Genomic DNA, 20,403 nt, shown 5'->3' with positions numbered 1-20,403 from the left:
GCGCGCGCTTGTTTTTGTAGGTATGCATAGTATGTGTTTAAAGACAAAAAGTTTATGTCCTCAGAGTGTTTGGTTTGTATTTGTACATTTGTGTACAGCAGTTGAGAATATGACAATATACCATATGGATGTGTTCTGAATCAATTTGAGTTTATATTGTTGATTGTTGAATTATGATATGGGTAGAGGAATTAACAATAGAGAAATAAGAGAAACAGAGAGTTAACTATTAAAAAGGGTATATGTTATTTAACCTCTACAGTATATGATATAGACTCTGGTTAATTCTGCATGTTTTTCTATACCAATTGGGGCTATCGCTATTACATTAGTGTGTCTTGACGTTATTCTCTGCAGTGTCCAGGAGAACGACAGTGGGAGCTTCTTCTGCAGGGCCTCCAACGTCCACCTTCAAAGATTCCTCACCTCTAGAAGAGCTACCCTAACTGTGCTGGGTATGACTTTACAACTGACCAGCCATACTGGACACTCAAACTGTTCCTTCATCTCTGTGTATAACAGTGCTTTGCTCTCTCTGGCAGCCCCTCCATCAGTGAAACTGTGGCCCCAGGTGCTGACGGTGCCTGTGGGTGCTCGGGTAGTGCTAGAGTGTCAGGTGTCTGGTCACCCTCTACCCTCCATCAGCTGGGTGAAGAGAGGCCACTCCAAGCAGACTGGAGGCAAAATTGCTCTGGGGTGAGTTGTTGTATTGTGACTCTATTAACAGAAACCGTTAATGGTTAATAATATTTCCTGCCTTGTAACCCACACAAATTATTTTAAAGGAATGGTTTTATAGTATATGACCACTGACATTTTCTCACACAGACTGAGAAATGCCACTCTTTACATCCAGTCAGCCAGGAGCTATGATGAGGGACTGTATGTGTGTGAGGCCTCCAACACACTGGGCCAAAGCCACAACACAGCAATGCTGCGAGTCGCGGGTACGTTTTGCACTTTAACTTATTGTGATTGTAATGTAGATTCAAATTGTTGAGACATCTGACTCCATATACTCTTTCCTCCTCCTAGTGAGTCCCATCATAGTGACCTTCGTAGCTCAGGTGAACTGCAGGATTGGGGCTGCAGTGGTCCTGCCCTGCAGGGCTGTAGGGATTCTGCCCATCACATATACCTGGACCAGGGGCAGAGCAGATACACAGTCCCCCATCAGCCCCACTAAAGACAGACACATTGATGGTGAGTGATTGGTGCCATTTAACGTTTATTTTCATGAAGTTTTTCACCAAGTTCTCATTGGAAATTGTTTTCAGCAGCAAACATGAATAGCATCCTTGGAAGAGGTGGACACATACATGAAAACTTCACAAATACCTAAAGTGGATGTGAATATGTTTCAACTCTTTGTGATTCATCACTTGTTATTCTATGGCCTGTGTAGACGACGGAGCTCTGCATATTTCCAGTGTGCAGTATTATGACGTAGGGGAATATTACTGTACTGCTGAGAACCGAGCAGGACGACATCAGAAACATACCATCCTCACTGTCACAGGTAACATCTGCTCATCATTTCACAGTTTTTTCTTCAGTGGCAGAGTGACATCGTATTACTAAATACATACATGCACATATATTGTCTTATTATCACAGTATATTCAGAGTGGGTGTTTGTGTGTGTGGAGGGCTGTCATTACACTAGTATTTTTAAGCCCTTGTGGTGCTTAATAATCCACTGTGAACTACAATAACACACACATATACACTTATAGTATATTGTTGTACGACAAGATGTTTCCATGATCCCATATGCACAAGTTTCTTTTTCTTGCTGACTGTGTTTCATGCTGTCCTCTGTCCTAAGCTGAACGTCATCCAGCTGATACAGGCAAGCAGACAAGACTGGTTTTGTCTGCTGTGAGTAATGAAGTGAAAATCTCTGCTGTGGCTTATTTGGTGACACTGTTTTGCTTTCAAATCAGTGTGCAGACTGTATTCGGTTTTTATGTGTGGTATCTGTCCAGAAGCTGTACATTATTCTTGATTGTGCGTTTGCAACTTTATATGTGGTGACTTTCCATTCTCAATGGGTAACATCAACGCTCTGATATTTGTGGCCTATTACCAGCTTATTACTTGTGCTGTGGCTTCTGATTGTGTTAAACTTTGTGCCCGTCCTGAAAGTAAGAGTCTTTGTTTTCATATTTTCCAGAGCACCAACAATAGCAAAGAACTGCTAGTTTCCCAATCAAGTGACTCCAAGGCTGAGAAACACCTTAAGGCCACACATCATCCACAGGCACAGCATAGCGAGGCCACATGTATGTATTTTCATAGCTCCAACCATCAGTTCAATGGCTTATGATTACTTTGTACTCATCAAGGTAAATGCTAAGATCTTGCAACAACATCAGTAGAAAATAGGTATGACAGGGCAACAATATATAACAATGTATAAAGTCAGACAATAATGGCAACCCTAACTGTCTCAATCTGCCGCTGCGACCTACAAGCCACGAGTCACATGACCAACAGAGGCAAACGCATCTGTGGGGTAGTCAAGCAAACATTACGATTAGCAAGCTAATATGCTAACACTATTTTCTGCATGAGCTAATATTACAATGTGATCTTTTAGATTTTATTTGAAGAAATGTTAGTTTCCAAATTTTATGTCAGAATGTATCTGTAAATGGCTGTTTGTTGTCTGTTGTACTCATTCTTTGAGCACAGTTGTGTTGTGCTTTTCTTTTCTGATTACCTTCTTCTACAGTGCAAGTAGACAGGCTCCGAAAGCTACAAAAAATTTGCCCACAGATGCCTTTGGCTGTCTCCAGGAGGTTGTAGTTTTCCATCGAGAGTCCAAGTTGTAGTCTCCCTGTAAAATCGTTTAAAGAGGGACCTCCTGGTTCAGCTTTTACTAACTGCACTAACACAATAGTTATGCACAATCAGGCTCAGGTGCAATGAGGGTTTATAAGCAACATTTAAGGTGCGCCCACTGGAAAGCTAATCTGGCAACACTGACGGACTGTTTACGACCTGATAACTAACTTCTAACTGCTCAGTTTGTTGCCCCATTAGACATATTTTTAGCAATGTTGCTGTGCTCCAATATTGAGCCATTACTTTGGTGAAATTGTATTGGGTATATGAAAGAAAACATGACATTTTTTTGCTTTTTACTATTTCCAGGCTCCTCATCACACTGTGATGCTACAACAAATAGAGCTACCACATTTTCTGCATTTTCAAGGGGAGTTGTGGCTGAGCTAAAGATGCCTCCAGGGTCACTTGGCCGTCTTTTACAGCACCGCCTGAATCAGCCAACAACCAATCCAACCCAGCCATTAGTCACTCAGATGCAGCCTCCTATATTACCACCTCCTCCACATCCCAACTTCCAATCAGTAGATCTCCACACCCAACGGCCAGTGACTAGTGTTCTTCCTTTAATTTTAAATAGTGTACCACCAATAACATACGACCCAACATCGGCAGTCACCAGTGACAAGTTGCATACAACTGTTCAGTATGTACTCTCAGAGAGTCAATCTCATTGGACATTAACATCATCACAAGAAGTTCAGCATCAAACCAGCGACCATTTGATGACAGAGCCTGATTCTCAGGTCTCTAACATCCATGCTGTGTCTCTAGCCAGTGAAATTACAGAATCCTTCACTGAGATGTCCGTGTCTCAACCACCGTCAAAGCTTCAAGGGGGTGGACCCTTCAGCTTTCTCAAGATGGATTTGTATTTGCCGACTCCAACACAGAGTCGTGTAACTGAAATTAAGGCAAGCCACTCTGAGTCAGTAACCCAGTCTTCTGCTGAATTGCACAAATCTCAAACTCAGCCTCACCAGTTGGTTACAAAAAGCACATTTTACCAATCCTACCATGAGTCAACTTCAACCCAGATTACTCAAACCAAACTTGAGCACTCAGGTCAACCTCTACATCAGAAAACACATTGGCAGTCTTCACCAACCCACTCACAAATATCTCGATCTGATCCTCAACAATCTTTTCCTCAAAGCCTTTTTCCGAAGTTCCATCTTGAGCTATCGACAATCCAGTTTTATTTGCCTTCCACACAACCTCCACCTCCACAATCCCAAACTCACAGTCAACCTTTGCTAGCACTACCTAAACCAACTTCGACCATATCTGAACTGCCTCAAACCCAAACTCAGTCATCTCCAATACAACATCCACTGTTCCACTCACAAGCTCCTCTACCACAGACAGAAACTCCACCACTCCAACACAGAAATCCTCTTAAAATCCAGCCTTCAGACTCAACCAACCATCATCCTGATCAGACTTCCAATCCTTCAAAACTGGACCCTGAGATTCCTGTTGTCCATCAGGTCAACATGTCTGATCAGGTACATCTAAATATTAGCCAGCAAGGTGTCCCTGTGCAGTCAGCTAAATCAGCCAATGACACAGAGCTTACAGAATGGCTGAAGAGGAACACATCCCAATCACCTATGACCAGCAATGATCCAAGGTAGGTAAAATAAAAAAGATGGTGGAGTGATGGATATTGTGCAGATGGAGTTTCTGCCATGTATCAATTTTAAAAAAGCACAGCAATGCAGCAAGATAACCAGATTTTATGTTTGTTTGTATTATACACTCCAGAGTGACGCAGCAGTCTCCATCATGGCTGCCTGTGCTGGAGAAACATGACATCCCCATTGTGGTAGGAGTGGGTGTATCTTTGGCCTTCATCTTCATCACTGTTACCTTCTATTCTGTGGTCCAGAAGAATGAACCTGCACCAACAAGCCGAGCAGGTCAGAGATACTCAGTCACATCAAATTTGCAAATATCTGCATATCTGTATCATATTCTGAGCATGTAAAACTTCCATAAATACTTATTCTTCAAGGAATAGTTCGACATTTTCGAAATACTCTTGTTTGTTTTAGGGTGGAGAGGTAAATGATACCACTCTTATGTCTGTCTGTTAAAGGGAAACTTAACTTTCAAACCTTCAACAATATTTGGGGAATTCTACTGAATATGTAAAGAAAGAAAGAAAGAAAGAAAGAAAGACTACAATTTTGAAAATGATAGATGAAAAAATGTTCTAACTTAAGGCAGTCTAGCTGCATTGTGGGTAATGTAGGCCAGGTTTAACAAGGACGAAAATAAGATGATATCTCTGGTTCTGCTGCATCAATTATGAGTATTTTGTCTAGTGAGTTCAGCAATGTTATATTAGTGTAATGCTGAATTAGTGGAGTGCTATTTTAAATTTTGGGATCCAGCCAGCAGCTAATTAGCTTAGGTTAACACAAAGACTGGAAACTGGAGCAAACAGCTAGCCTGGCTCTTTCAAAAGGTAACAAAATCTGCCTACCAGAATCTCTAAGGCTCACTACCTACCAGATTATATCTTAATGGTTTGATTTGTGTTTTCCCTTTTCCCTCTTGTTTGCTTGTTGCTAAGATACGCTAACCAGCTGCTAATTAGATAGACAGACATGAGATCTTCTCTCCACCAGAAAGCGAATAAAGAATATTTACCAAAATGTCAAACTATTCCTTTAGAGCCAATTTACATGTCCTTGACAGCTCAGAGGAATCTGGGTGTCCCCATACGACACGCTGAACGTCGAGCTGCAGGACGAACATATGAAAACAGGTAAATACACTATCATACAAGACGAAAAAATTAATGAGATCTTTTTGCCTCTTTGTAAAAGACGCAAGAAACCAGGGTGTTGTGTTTCTTGCACAGAGCTTTTGAAGATGACGACTGTGTGGCTGTGATTGAGCAGAGCCCCAACACATCTGACACCCGAGCCCGACCCCCAGGACCAAGCCTGGTCACGGTGCAGATGGAGCCCACATTTGAGGATCTTCAAGAGGACCCACAACCCGTTCTGGACAACCACTCTGTCATTGTAGAGACTTATCCAGAGCCCATTCTTGACACTAAGGTTTGATAAGACAGAAACACATAAACATGATATAGTAAATTGTTTTTGAGGTTCTCTGGGCATGAATAGATTGAACTAACTGGGTCGCACTGTGGTTAAACGTGGTTTATTTATCAATAAGTTATCATTAAAGAGTTCCTTCCTTACTATTTCAGGTTGATCCCTCTCTGGAAGAAGAGAAGGGCTGCAGTTTGTCCCAGCCTAGCATCCAGCTGCAGTGTGCTGAGGACTGGACCAGTAACAGAGGAGACAACCGCAGCCCATGTCAGGATGCCTTGCCTCCTCCATCATCCTTACCCTCCCGTTCACCATCCCCCTCTCCACCATCCAGACTTGAGGAGGGTCTACGCTCCTCATTAACCCTACAGAGTGCTGAGGCATGTGTAGCACCTATTCACCACAGCCTCAGCATCTCACACAGCAACCCACCCCTGCTTCTTTCTCACCATGTCTCTTTGGGCCTCACTACAGTTGCAGTGGATGTCCATTTTTACCCAGCAGCCACTGCTCCGATGGCAGTAGGCACTAGCACTCATATTAATTCAATCTCTAATTCCACTTCAGTGGCTGCACCTCCGTTCAGTTCCCCATTAGTTAACACTCAGGAGAATGATCAATCGACTGCCAGATTTCATCAGAGTAAGTAGCTACAGATTAGGGCATCAAATCGTATGAGCAATCAACTGTAAAGCCATGATGAGGAAAATGTGCCTCATAAATTGGTGTATCGTGAGAAAGCATATTTAAATGTATGAAAACTCCTCATAAAATTAAAACTTGTCGTTTTTACATCTTTGTTTTTATAAAACAAACATACAATAAGGTAATTACCTAGCATTAGAGATGCTGGCGAGCATATTTTTAACCTTGAACACAGCCAGGATAGCTGCCTGCTTTCAGTCTTTATGCTAAGCTAGGCTAACTGTCAGACATGAGAGTGGTATTGACCTCCTCATCTAACTCTCAGCAAAAAGGTGAATAATTAACTTTCCAAAATGTTGAACTATTCCCGTAAAAAAAAGTATGGGGCTATATTCTGTATAAGCGTCTACATCTTTTTGTAAATGTGTATTCATAGCTTTAGCACAGCACTTTCTTCCATGTGGTTACATTAATTACTGTCATGTTACAGTTTGACTATAGTGCAGGCTACTTCTAAATAAAACTTTTAGTCTTGCTTTCTACTTTATTCTACTTTTTAATTTTCATTATTTTCCTACTGAACCATGAAAGAGAAAATGTACATGTTGTTTAGTGTTAACTTTATTAACGTTTCACTCATATTGTGTTATTGGTTATGGGTTAGTACATTTTGACTTTAATGTGTTGTACAATATTGACTTCTTTAGTGAAGCAGCCAAGGATATTTTACTTTGTCATAAAATACTGTGTTTATTTGTGACTGTACACAATGAGTTTCAGTGATCTGCTCATTCTCTTCAAGCTACTTGACTGTTAACACCTTTTTTGAAACCAAAGGAGAGTAAGAGGGGCTGTATTAATAAACATTTAGACAATACAACCAAACTCCGAAGTGATATTTTTGCATGTTACTCAGATGTGGGCATGCTTCAGTGGATGAAGCCATGCTTTATTTAAAATGTAATTCACTGCACATTATTAAAAGCTCTAACTATAACCATGTGCTTCAAACGTCATCACTCCAGATCTTGTGACAGTGTCTCAGTAAGTTGTTTGTGAAAAAGCTCCGCGGAACCTGAAAGTAAGCTAAGGATCTTTGACTGGTTTTGGTTTCAGTTTAATATTAGTGCCTCTATATGACCTACACAGACAAACATGACCATCAGCAAGAAGATTGGCTAAACAATTAGGCTGTTTTTTTACACACACCTTTTGGCATTTGAAAGTATTTTCAGTTAAATATCCTATTTGAGCAAGTACAGGTACTAAATCAATTTGAATGCCAGTGGTATTTATATGTTTCTTTTGAATGTACTAGCAGGAGTTTATAACTGGTTCAATACTGATATCTCTATATAACCTACAAAAACAAACGACCATCAGCGAGAAGCTATTTCTAAATAGTTTTTCTTAATGTATGACACCAGGTCAGATTAGATCAGATTTCTACAAATCAGACGAAACAAAGTAGTGGAAACATTACCATCTTTGGCTGCCAGAATCAACACAAAATAATAAATAAATAGGGGCATTTGCGTCTTTCACACGTTCCGCAGCCACTGTAGTTTCTCCTTCATGCTTGGAATGGTAGAGTGAAGCAAGGGAGCTGAGATCTGAAATTACACCGCTAGATGTCACAAATCCACACGCTGGACCTTTAAATACAGAATAACAACAGAATTACAGAACTACAACAATCTTTTATGACACTGTTGAAAATACAGAAAGCATAGAAAGGTGATAAGCTCTTAGAAAACAATAAAATCAGAGCTCATTAGGCTAATTAGTCATTTAAAGTTCAGTAGACGGTTCTCTTCGTTTTGCTTCTTCCTCATTTTGTGGAACATGAAAGTCCACGTATGGACACCACTTTGTGTTGAGGCACACCAGTTTCTTCAGTGTAGCTGTTTTGACGATACTGAAGCCAGTCTCTCCCCCAAAGGTGCTCGGCTTCCAGTACTCAGGGGAGCAGATGGGGTTTCCCAGCAGGCCTTTCAGGGAGAATGGAGCCCCCATCTCAACCATACTCTCACCAAATATGCCATTAGGGCGTGCCTTTTCTAGTAAAAGGCCAGGGTAAAACTCCAAAGCATCTATATCACCATAGAGTTCCTCTAAACCCCTGGCCATTTTCTTGTCATCTGATTTAGAAAAGAGAAACAACACAAGATTACTTTCCTGTCTAATTTTACCTATAGTGAAATAACATAAAGTTACAACTTAAACAATGTCAGCAAAAACACAAACTTGCTCTATATAAGTAACAGATTATTACAATATAACTCCAGTTTACCAGTGAATTCATAAAAAGAGGTGTATGGCTTGAGGTTAAACTTATTCCTGTATTCATTGAAGGGCTGCATACGTGTTGCTCTAGACTCTCTGATGACCATTTCTGGGACTGTGAGGAGGATTTCATGAGTATTGTGGCCACCACCTATCTGAAAGACACCAAAAATTACACCAATGCCCAGTGATAAGTGTAAAACTATCTATGCAAGACACTTAGGGATTTTGCCTATTGACTTTCTGATTACTAGAGAAAAAATGTTAGAAAAAACTACAGCCCCAAGACTGCCCTTGTACCCCTAACACTGGCTTCTTGTACACAGTCAGTGGGGGGTAGTTATCTACCTGTCCTGCAGGCTGTCGAGAAAAGGCATCCACCAGTTTCTCCACCCCGTAGTGCATGAGGAGGGAGGTGTTGTAAATAAACTGGGAGTACGAGATTTCATCTCCATCTATGAGGAAGCTGTCAGGCATCAGTGGGTGCCAGTGGTAGAGGTGGCAGAACTCCAGAGCGATGCGGTTGCTGTACTGGAAACGTGCGTTGAAGAGCAGGGAGGGATCAAACTTCAGCTTCAGCAGATAGCCACTCAGCTGTTGCACATACTCTTCTATTATAATGCAAATCATCTCTCCTGATGGATGAAAAAAAATAGAAATGCTGTTTTTCACGTCTGGTTGTGGTCACCAATCTTGTCAGTTGATGTCAAACTAAACTCACCAATAATGATAAGTCTGGCAGTCTGGAAGAGCTGCTCATCGTCCCAGGTGGGATGTTCTGACTTCAGGATGTCACACACTCTGTTATGCTCTCTCAGCCATATGGTGGCGTACATGGTGAGACCCGGTAGGATGCCAAATATCTCCTGACCAATAACCAGACGCTTCTCTGGAGGGACACCTTCAGGATACACCATGTGCACAGGGACCTCAGATACTGTTGGAGGGTACATCTCACCATTTATTACCTGTGAGCAAAAGAACAGTATTTTAAAGTTTGACTCTGAGCTATTTAAACTTTTTTGTACCATTTACTATTTATTTAACTTAGGTTCCATGCCATGCTAGTTGTAACAGACATATCTTATTTATGAAACAAAATCTTCAAGCATAGTGTTTTTTTAGAAGTTTCCTCTCACACCCTAATCACAAGCATGTCAAAGCTAAGATAACCCGCTGCCAGCTGTCTCCTTTTAACACTTTTTCACTTTCGCTGCTCTCTAAAATGTACCACAACCTTCTCAGAAGTTAATGTAACACAGGAAGTAGCCTAAAAAATATTTAAGGAATTTATACAAGAAACAGCTCTTGGTGTTTTATAAAATATTAGAACATGAAAAAGCTGTGCTAATAATTTTGTACTTCATATTTTTATCTACTTCTGCTAAACAGATTTTGTTACCTTCAACTAAACTTACTGGCTGCCAGCTCTTGCAACATATTCATAGTAGAGACGTGAGTGATATTGATCTTCTCATCTAACTCAGAAAATAAGCATATTTCCCAAAATGTTGAGCTCTTTCTTTGTTACCTGATATTTCAGCTTTCCGTCTTTATGAAGCCGTAGTTGAAGCTGTCGCATGAGGTTGTCTCCGTAGATATTGCCTGCATCAACCTGCAGAGAAGATCAGAAATTTGTCAATAATGCTTAATTCTGGGTTTTATTTTTTAACAATAAATAAAATTCTGGTTGTAGATAACTGCTGTATGTGTCTCACCCCATGTCCTAAAGCCTTGGTGAATCCCCCTTGAACTTCATGGTTTGTCTTGAAAAACTGATGTGTGAAGTGTTGGGCCATGAAGGCAAACATCAGATTGGTTCCCTGGGGGTCTGGCCTAAATTTCTTTCTCCTAAAAAACCTCTCAGCCAACAGTTTGGGATCAGGAAGAACAGATTTACCTGAAGAGAAACAAACATGTCAATATTTATTCAGAAGCAGAGTCGTCTGTGTATAGTTGTGTCCTGTAGGTCTCACCTTTAGTTCCCATGGGCAAAGGGCAGTCTTCAGGTACAGGAGGGAGGAGCCGGGTGTAGTAGGAGATGTTGTAGTAGGCCTCCCAATTGAGGTATCCATACTTGCTGTTGTAGGTCGGAGGGCTTGGAATAATGCTGGTTCTTACTGAATGATAATTATATTTGACTGTGGTCATCATGTATAAACAGGTGACAAACTTTTAAATCAGCTGCATTTTAAATGATAAAAAATAATTTAACACCAATATTACCACCATGCCATGTCTTAAGTAACTAGCAATTAATATGACCCAAACCTTTAATATATTTCTATCTTTACGTCCTTTTTGAAGCTCATTTCTCTCCAATTTCCCTTCTTCCCAACAATGTAAAATGACAAATTACTGCCTACTTGTAAGCACCACTTTCATCAATGTGTCTCGCAGGAAAGAGTTGTTGACAAGGTCCCAGAACCAGTTGAAGTGGGTGAAGAAGAAGTGAATGATGCTGGGGTTGGGTTTCAGCATGAGGCAAACTCTTGTCCAGGCCTCCGCTATGGACAAAGACTGTGTTAAAAGAATTTTGTTTGAAATTTAATGAAAGTTTTTATATATAAAATAGGTAGCCTAAGTCACTCACATTAGCCTACAAGGGAGCTTGTAAAACTTTCACTTAAACAAATGCAAATGCTCACAACCTTTGCGTAGTGTACTGAAAGAATAGGGTTGTTGATACATAATAAGATTAGATAAATTAGATAGACTAAATTAGTTACTTCCTCATGTTATCTGGGTTCACTGTGGGAAATAGAAAGACGGATCTGTGTGTATAAAGCCACCACCTGCAGCTCATTAGCTTAGCTTAGCACATTGATTGGAAATAGGGGGAAACAGCTAGCCTCACTCTACACCTTTGGGGTTATTTTTATAAATGAAACAAAATAGCTTCAGAGGTGCTTTTAGGTGGTACATTTGTTACCACTGGATAGAGACAGTCCAGCTGTTAGTAAATAAATTAACTTACGAACAGTGCAGTTTTCCCCATAGAAACCAGTGTTGGTGCAGTCACATTCATAGTGATCTGTGCCAAATCTCACACAGACTCCTGAGTTCTGACAAGGGAAGTAGCAACAGGGATTCACTACAAACAAGGAAAAAGATCATATTTATTTCTGTGCATGTACGATATTGTTAAGACTTAAGTTTCTTCAGCACCATAGGAATATGAACTGATCGAGCCATCAAGTCAGCCTGTATCCTATTGTTAACACCACAGTGGGTGCCTGGTGTGGGCCCTGAAATCTTCTAGCTAGCAGGGACAGTATGTTGGTGTTCAGGTTTTCTGCCTGTTCAGTGTAAAATGTTTTAAAATTGTTGCAACATGTTTTTATTAACTAATATATATTAATTATTCTTGGCATTGAAATTAATGCAGAAGCTATGTAACGTGGAATATTAAAGATATTTTTAACGTCAGTGAGGATTTTCCCGCTTAAAACTTAAAAAAACAAATAAATTTAATATTTTAGCATAAAATGTAAGCTAGCAGTTGTAAATAATTTTGTAAATTGTTTTCCAGAAACAGCTATTTCATATTAAAAAACATTCAAATAAATGATTAAGTTGAAATAGATTATGATTGCTTTTCTCCCTTTACTTTCTTTTTAAACTAGTTCTTTTATCTTCCAGTCATCAGTTTATCAAACAACCAGAATATAGATTTTAAACTTGTCTATTCCATTAATTTATAACATTGACATAAACAAAAAAATATATTTTAATATATTTAAAAAACCTTACATGTCACATATAGAAAGGCCTCATTCTAGCTATTCTATATCTGTCAAATACTTAACAACAATAACAACAATATTTAAAACCTGCAATTGTAAAGTTAAAGAAGTAACCAACACTGTAGTCACCATCACATGATGAGCACTTCAGCAGCAACAGGAGGGTTAACACCCAGATGGACGCAATGTGAAACCCTAAATAAAAATAAGGATAATGTTTTTCTAATTATCTGTGAAAAACAAACTGCTGTGCTGTACATTTTTGAAGGGGAACTCACCTCTCATGGCTCTCAGCAAACTCCTGAGTCTCGATGTGTGGTGTTTCTCTCATAATATAGCCTGACATTTGACTACATCCAAATTGGGAGGTGCAAATGTTTTATTTCCCTCTATTTTCATATTTTCATGTTTCAGACCTTCAAAGTAGCCTAGCAGCTTCAGAAACACTACCAAGAAGACAAGAAAAGTTTGTTCATTTAAATAAATGCGTAAAAGAAGTGTTGATGGTCTGCAAACATAACCTCATTTTTTTTACAAGGACATAGATGTCTGTGTAAACCTGCATTTAGGTCAGTGGTCTCACCTTTGTTCCCAAAGGATGAAGTGTTTTAAACTGTTATCTTCACACACATCTGTTTTTGTAATTCAGAATTAAAATTTGATCAGAATCATTATCTCAACTCGGTGATAATAAAATATATATAATTGTTTTTATTCTGACTATGCAATTGAATGTTGTTGTATAAATATATATTTCTGAAAGGAATCCTTCTGCATAATAAGTGCTGTTTCTTATAATATGCTATGTATTAATTACATTTTTTTGTGTCCCATCTTTCGTTGATCCTAGCATGTTTTTGGGAGGATAAATAGATTGTAGAACATTTGCCCCCCTCTACCCTGCAGTTATTACAGATATATTTGGGCTAACTACAGCTGCTTGACTCAGGTTAACCTGCAGTTGTCTAGAGCAGAGGTTTACAAACTACGAGGTGGGCGCACCGGAGAATTGAAGGGGTGAGAGGGGTTGCAAAGATACTACATACTTTAAAATCCTTATAACCCTATTTCCTTTACCCTATTACATAGTTTTTCATGTTCAGTGGGACCTTTTCATTATTCTTGAACTTGATCCCTTGACATTATGACACTCCTTGAGGGGGGATTCAAATATTAGGTGGAGACAACCAAGTATATTTAAATGTAGCCCCGCATTGCAGAATTTGATTCACCCCTAGCATGAATATCTTATTGCATAAATTACTTTAAACATTTCCATGTTAGTGATGTCTCATGACACATTTCGGTCCTACCAGAAGGTTCTGTAATTTAAACAAACACATCTTTATTCAGCATACTGCAAATGTACATTAATGAAAACAACTGCATACATCAATTAGCCAGCTCTCTGTCAGTTGTAGTAAAGAAAAGAGAAATACACCGATGGAAAGCTGAAGATCTCGCTGTTCTATTAATGTATTGTCATTCTAGCACAAAGGCAAGGGGGTCAAATTTGGCCCTGTAGTGACCATGCTCCTTGTATTTGGTTAGGATTCTTTTCACAGGTTAAATGCTTTTAAAAAGCACCCTTAGACAAGGAAAGAGGGGAAACTGTCTGCGGTCTTCTGATATCTGATCTAATTCGCTTCAACAGACCATGGCAATCATCAAGAGTCGTAAAATATGCAGTGTCCCGATATCTATATCTTTTTATAACAAATAAACCTACATCTGTTCCAAATGCGTTGCTTTTATCGAAAATTGTTATATTGTATAAATATTTCTACCTAGCTTCCCCACTAATGATACTGATCTATGGTGTCCTGTTGTTAGTGAATAAAAACGTGCTGCGTATTGTTAAAAAATCACTCACCTCTCATGGCATGGAAAACAACCATTGCCCCATAACTGACCAACAATACTGATTTAGAAGTTTCAACAAGGAACGCTTGCATGGTGTAACTAATATTAAGATTTATCAAAATAAAACTTGGATGTATAAGTGCAATTTCAATCGTGTTTCAAGTATTCAAAGTAAACTCAAGTTTTACTGGTTTTCACCAAGATGTTATTGCATTTAGTTTGGTTCGTAGCTAAGAAAGAGTCCAAATATCAAAAGAAGATGATTTTTTATTGTTGGTTGGTTTATTATACTGAAACAAAAAGAGACGGAATTAACAGACAAAGTGGGCAAAATTTGTCAAAGGTCTCGGATTTAATCAAATACTGATGATTGTGCTATTTAGGCCTGTTCAAGTATGGTTTTAACTTAGGGGCCTTAACAGGCCAGTGTGTAATATTTTGGAGGATCTATTGACAGAAATGGAAGTATATTTTCATTAGTGTATAATCACTGGAAAATAAGAATTGTTGTGTTTTCGTTTCCTTAGAATGAGACGTTTATATCTACAGATGGTGCAGGTCGCCTTGCGTGGAGCCTGTCCTCGTCTGATTTTTATTCCATAAAAGGCTTCAGATGTAAGTTGCTCCCTTGTGTACAGAGTGGGTGGTACATTTTTATCCCAGAGTCTCGCAGATAACTCAGCCATGTCCATAGCAGATAGGTATGTGGTGTGGATTCATTGGAAGGGTGATCATCTGGTTGTTACATTACCAACGAGAAAAGGCTTACATACACGTCCCCAAATGATCTAAAATTAGGATTTTAAGGCCACAGCTGTGCTTTGGCTTGTTTCCCTGATAACATACTGACACCTGTTATGAGACATGTGGATAAAAGACCCTGCACACCCACACAGGTGATTATACCTCTTCTCAGGGTGAACTTTGCTGGTCACCAAACACCATCTATTTGAAGAGCTGGAACTATATATACTGTATGTAGTTTCCCATCTGTATGATGGTTTTCTCTCCGCCTCACTGGGAAGTTTTCAAACGCTCCCATCTCTCTGTCTTACGAATGATTTCCAACCATTGCATAACCATTCTGTTCATGTTGGTAATCTCATTCAGGATGAAATGTTACAAATGTAGTACAAAGCAAACCTGACTAAAGCTTTTTAAATGCAATTTATTCCACTCATATGGCATGGCTTCACAGTGTGGTTTCACAAGTGTTTCACAGCAGTTTTTTGGTTTGGTTAAGGTTATTGCTTAAAGTTCTACTCCCTGGTTTTGTGCCAAGGAAGCCCCTATTAAGGTTCTGGTTTGGTAGTGTTGAAGAAAATCTGGACAAGGAAAGGAAAGGCTGGTGGGATGGTTGCATGAGGAATGACAGGGGGTCTTGGATGAGAAGAGAGTAGCGGGAAAATATGATGAATGAGATGGAAAAAAATGTAAAAACTTACAGGGAGGCTGGAGCTGTGATGGTCCCCAAAGTCCAACATTTCTTGCCAGTGCACTGTTGTTTTCAGAATCAACACAGTTCATACTTGAGTTTCAGGAGATACTTTTATATTTCTGCCAGACAGAATTAAAACTGTAATTTTCTGGCCTTGTTCTGTGACAATGGAAGATGAAGACTGTTATCATGATGCAGCATCAGGTGGACAATCAGTTCTCAATTCTTCCAGCGGCGGTGCAGCTGCTGCATATTGATTCTGTATAGTATATAATTTATGTAGAGGCAGTACTCTCTCAAAAGTCAAATGTCTCCGTTTGAACATTAATAGGGCTTTTTCACAGTGAAAATTGGGACTTGTCAGAGTAGGAAAAGCACAGGTGTTACTAATAACATTAATGACGGCTCTGTTTTATTTTTTTTTTAAAATGACCGTGTGACAGTGAGCCAGCAGGCACAATACCAGAAACCTGAAACTGAAGCAGCAAAATTTAATTCAACAATAATTCATTTTATGATTTACACCTGTGCTTTTCATACCCTAACATATCAAAATGTCTTCTGTGAAAAGGGCCTAGTTTCCAACTAGCAGATGAAATGTTCATACCCCACCACACTGGCAGACATGCAACAATCTTAAAAATTTAACCCACTGCAGGGGTCAGTACAACCAAACTTAAAAGACATTAGTGTTTCAGTTACACATGAAATTAATAGTTCACCATACAGTAAAAATTAATTTAAACCAGTATAAATTTGTGGTAACTTCACAAAAAATATATTTAAACTACATGTCAGTATAAACACAAAAGGACAGTAGGACAATACTCACATGAGCCATAATGAATTCACAACACCAGAGTTACACGAATGGTTTTATTAAATGGCTTTATCTGTACAAGACAGCGTGTATCCAGTGCACATTACTGACAAATCTAAAGTTGTAAGCAATAAATTCACACTTGAGACACAGAAGTAACCCTGTCTCTTTTTCTTTTCACATCAACAAAAACCACAATAGTATGTGAGCATTTCTCTCACACTTACGAGGTGATACACCACCCTCTGCATCCTGTCAGTATGAGAAACACATACAATCATGTCTAGCCTCCTTACTTTTTTCCTAATTTAAATGCACTGCAAAACCTGCACATCATGTAACAATAGTCTACAGTCATGCTAGTTCCTCTGTGTGGCTGTACTTCAGCACTTATATTTCATATATGCTTTTATTTTAATTTTTACATACAGTGAATTGACTCTCTTCTTTGAACAGATAATTTTAATGTTAATGCCATGTTTACAGAAGGTGTTTTGTTATTTGGTCTTTGGTAAAAAAGAAACATGATGTAATACCTCCACTGTGAAAATAAGAGGTAAAAAAAAAGAGGAATTTTTAAGCTAAATGGTAAATTGATTTCACCAGATCTCTAGAAACCACTTGATTTGTCAGCTGTATTTTCAGGAGGTAGACTGATTTGAATGTACAGTACTTTATTCACTGCAGGGAGGATTAAAACCACTGAATTAGCACATGTAGTTTCCATCACCTTTTATACACAAGAGCAATAAATCCGATCTGATTGCAATTGTCACAGAAACTTACAACACATGGGCAACTATAGTATCTCATCTCCCACAAGCAGCATAGTAATAAACTGATGGTGAGTAATGAAATCACATATCTTGAGACGAACATTCATTAAAGTTCAGTAGACGGTTCTCTCGGTTTTGCTTCTTCCTCATTTCGTGGAACGTGGAAGTCCACATATGGACACCACTTGGTGTTGAGGCACACCAGTTTCTTCAGAGTAGACGTTTTGACGATATTGAAGCCAGTCTCTCCCCCAAAGGTGCTCGGCTTCCAGTACTCAGGGGAGCAGATGGGGTTTCCCAGCAGGCCTTTCAGGGAGAAGGGAGCCCCGATCTCAACCATACTCTCACCAAATATGCTGCTAGAACGTGTTTTCTCCAACAGGATACCGGGGTAAAACTCCAAAGCATCTATGTCACCATAGAGTTCCTCTAAATCTCTGGCCATGTCTAAGTCATCTGGAAAGAGAAAATAGCTGTTTCTTAACCATACCCATACTATTATTTATTTCATGTTTCACCATAAACTGTATGTGTCACATAAATGTGAAACAAGCACCCACTTCACAAACATAGTTGTGGTGTCCACAGGAGGAACTGTAATAACGTTGGTGATCCCCTGACTTTTCATCGTGTGCCATCAGTTGAATATGTCTACTACTTTGGTTTATGAATACCAAAACCAATGACATTCCTACACTTTGTTTTTCAAGCTAATTACCAAATGTTGGCATGCTAACAAGCTAAGCTAAGATGGTGAACATGGTAACCATTATGCCTGCTAAACATCAACATGTTAACATACATTGTTAGCATGTTAGCATACTGATGTTAGCTTCTAAACCCCACTGTGAGAAAGCGCACAGAGTCGCATGTCAGTAATAGGAAACAGTTGCTACATTGGACTGCGAACTTCTCTAGTTCCAGTCCCTCCTTCAGTGGTTTGAAGTTTGTTGTTTAGTACATCTGTGCGACTTATTTAATTTAATACTCTTTTCAAGAAAGGAAAAAAAAGTTACTTGACATAATGCAAAGTGTATTCTCTTACGATATAATGTATTTCTTCCAATATCAGATACAAAACGATGGTAATAAGTTTGAAGCATAAAGTTTCAGAAGGAAGAATTTTTTTTGCTTACCAGTAAATTCATAAAAAGAGGTGTACGGCTTTAGGTTAAACTTCTTCCTGTACTCATTAAAGGGCCGTACACGTGTTGCTCGAGACTCTTTGATGACCATTTCTGTCACTTTGAGTACTACTTCATGAGAGTTGTGACCTCCACCAATCTGTAACACAGACAAACAGTTAACCACAATGTTATTTAAATAATTCCGTGGTAATCCGCCAGATAACAACCTGTGAGACCTGTAAACAGTCCTCCCCCTTTTTGCTCAACAGTCAGTGATCAATACTGTGCGTCTTAATTATCAGGAATAACATTTTGCATGCATATGATGCTTCTGAAAGATATTATAGTATTATCTCTTGAATTTTAGGAAGTGGTTTTGGTGTGGTTTAGTGGTTATAAATACGTGCTGAGTCACACATTTCAACATCGCTGTAGTCTGCATGAAAGATTTCCCCACCGTTCTGTGATCGTTCATATATCCTGAGAACAAAGTCGTATATGTGATTACTGGCAGAGCAAAGTTCAAAGATTTGCATCCAGAGGGTTAAAGGCATTTAAGAACAAGACTTTGCATGTCAGTGACTTCATCTTGCCAATGCAACCATTTCAGACAAGAATCAACGACAGATAATAAAAGACGACGCTCAACTTCCTTCACAGCGTTTCCTGTTGTATATCTATTTCTTTACTGTGTTAATGTCACCGTGAGAGGCATTATTGTTGCAGCTGGTTGAGATGGAACTAGTTTTAAGGACTTACAATTTAGTACAGTAGATAGTTTAGTCCAGTGGTGCCAATACAGGTTTCACATATGTTTCATATGTTTCACCATAGACTGTATGGGTCACATAAATGTGAAAGGAAAAACGTCAAGGCAAAACTACGGTGGTTGTGAAACACCCGAAAACGTATGTATAAGGTAATAAAAACATAACTTCTCTGGTTTTCAGGTGATTATACACTAATGAAAACATACCTATGAATATTATATTCCATTTCTGTAAATATCCTAATAATTTTGACTTCCAATAATTTTTTCTACTTCTGCTAAACAGATTTTGTTACCTTCAAACTAAACTTACTGGCTGCCAGCTTCTTGCAAACATATTCATAGAGATGACGTTGAAGTGATATTGATCTTCTTCATCTAACTCAGAAAATAAGCATATTTTCCCAAAAATGTTGAGCTCTTTCTTTGTTACCTGAATATTTCAGCTTTCCGTCTTTTAATGAACCGTAGTTGAAGCTGTCGCATGAAGGTTGTCTCCGTTAGATATTGCCTGCATCAAACCTGCAGAGAAGATCAGAAATTTGTCAATAATGCTTAATTCTGGGTTTTATTTTTTAACAATAAATAAAAATTCTGGTTGTAGATTAACTGCTGTATGTGTTCTCACCCCATGTCCTAAAGCCTTGGTGAAATCCCCCTTGAACTTCATGGTTTGTCTTGAAAAACTGATGTGTGAAAGTTGTTGGGCCATGAAGGCAAACATCAGATTGGTTCCCTGGGGGTCTGGCCTAAAATTTCTTTTCTCCTAAAAAACCTTCTCAGCCAACAGTTTGGGATCAGGAAGAACAGATTTACCTGAAGAGAAACAAACATGTCAATATTTATTCAGAAGCAGAGTCGTCTGTGTTATTAGTGTGTCCTGTAGGTCTCAACCTTTAAGTTCCCATGGGCAAAGGGCAGTCTTCAGGTACAGGAGGGGAGGAGCCGGGTTAGTAGGAAAGATGTTGTAGTAGGCCTCCCAATTGAGGTATTCCATATTTGGGTATTGTGG

At 39.1% G+C, this 20,403-nt stretch overlaps 4 protein-coding genes across 4 annotated transcripts in view; 2 read left to right on the top strand and 2 right to left on the bottom strand.

Moving 5' to 3' along the window:
• The window catches only part of LOC118325565 (protein sax-3-like), a 3,243-nt gene extending 497 nt beyond the window's left edge, over positions 1 to 2,746 (top strand). Inside the window, exons 2-8 of the mRNA XM_035658281.1 lie at positions 358 to 455; positions 543 to 696; positions 829 to 947; positions 1,036 to 1,203; positions 1,406 to 1,519; positions 1,829 to 1,881; positions 2,738 to 2,746. Of these exons, the coding sequence (XP_035514174.1) occupies positions 358 to 455; positions 543 to 696; positions 829 to 947; positions 1,036 to 1,203; positions 1,406 to 1,519; positions 1,829 to 1,881; positions 2,738 to 2,746 (715 nt within the window). The remainder of the gene's footprint in view (positions 1 to 357; positions 456 to 542; positions 697 to 828; positions 948 to 1,035; positions 1,204 to 1,405; positions 1,520 to 1,828; positions 1,882 to 2,737) is intronic.
• A 443-nt stretch (positions 2,747 to 3,189) lies between these two features.
• LOC118325337 (bromodomain-containing protein 4-like) lies at positions 3,190 to 7,774 on the top strand. Its single transcript, XM_035657966.1, has 5 exons — positions 3,190 to 4,483; positions 4,618 to 4,772; positions 5,557 to 5,626; positions 5,723 to 5,924; positions 6,080 to 7,774. The coding sequence occupies exons 1-5, from the start codon at positions 3,243 to 3,245 to the stop codon at positions 6,569 to 6,571; spliced, it is 2,160 nt and encodes a 719-aa protein (XP_035513859.1). The 5' UTR covers positions 3,190 to 3,242; the 3' UTR covers positions 6,572 to 7,774.
• A 583-nt stretch (positions 7,775 to 8,357) lies between these two features.
• LOC118325336 (prostaglandin G/H synthase 1-like) overlaps positions 8,358 to 20,403 on the bottom strand; it is a 15,860-nt gene continuing 3,814 nt past the window's right edge. Inside the window, exons 5-11 of the mRNA XM_035657965.1 lie at positions 10,829 to 10,968; positions 10,571 to 10,752; positions 10,384 to 10,467; positions 9,574 to 9,820; positions 9,201 to 9,487; positions 8,860 to 9,007; positions 8,358 to 8,707 (exon numbers count right to left, since the gene is read on the bottom strand). Of these exons, the coding sequence (XP_035513858.1) occupies positions 8,358 to 8,707; positions 8,860 to 9,007; positions 9,201 to 9,487; positions 9,574 to 9,820; positions 10,384 to 10,467; positions 10,571 to 10,752; positions 10,829 to 10,968 (1,438 nt within the window). The remainder of the gene's footprint in view (positions 8,708 to 8,859; positions 9,008 to 9,200; positions 9,488 to 9,573; positions 9,821 to 10,383; positions 10,468 to 10,570; positions 10,753 to 10,828; positions 10,969 to 20,403) is intronic.
• On the bottom strand, positions 16,779 to 19,282 carry LOC118325335 (prostaglandin G/H synthase 1-like). The gene is made up of 2 exons (XM_035657964.1): positions 18,632 to 19,282; positions 16,779 to 17,951 (listed from the first exon to the last, which is right to left on the bottom strand). Exons 1-2 carry the CDS (start codon positions 18,729 to 18,731, stop codon positions 17,602 to 17,604), a joined length of 450 nt encoding a protein of 149 aa, XP_035513857.1. The 5' UTR covers positions 18,732 to 19,282; the 3' UTR covers positions 16,779 to 17,601.

The sequence above is a fragment of the Morone saxatilis genome, unplaced genomic scaffold (genome assembly GCF_004916995.1).
Source record: "Morone saxatilis isolate NCDOM2014 unplaced genomic scaffold, NCSU_SB_2.0 Contig16, whole genome shotgun sequence".
Taxonomy (NCBI): Eukaryota; Metazoa; Chordata; class Actinopteri; family Moronidae; genus Morone; species Morone saxatilis.
Note: the sequence above shows the minus strand (reverse complement) of the source record. Positions and strands in the feature narration are given on the sequence as shown.

Bases quoted from the DNA above. Each gene is read 5' to 3' on its own strand.
- LOC118325337 (XM_035657966.1), top strand. From the start codon at position 3,243: ATGCCTCCAGGGTCACTTGGCCGTCTTTTACAGCACCGCCTGAATCAG. The intron at 4,484-4,617 runs GTAGGTAAAATA...TATACACTCCAG, and splicing joins ATGACCAGCAATGATCCAAG to AGTGACGCAGCAGTCTCCAT. The intron at 5,627-5,722 runs GTAAATACACTA...TTTCTTGCACAG, and splicing joins GGACGAACATATGAAAACAG to AGCTTTTGAAGATGACGACT.
- LOC118325335 (XM_035657964.1), bottom strand. From the start codon at position 18,731: ATGGTCATCAAAGAGTCTCGAGCAACACGTGTACGGCCCTTTAATGAG. The intron at 17,952-18,631 runs GTAAGCAAAAAA...TTCTCTTTCCAG, and splicing joins CTCTTTTTATGAATTTACTG to ATGACTTAGACATGGCCAGA.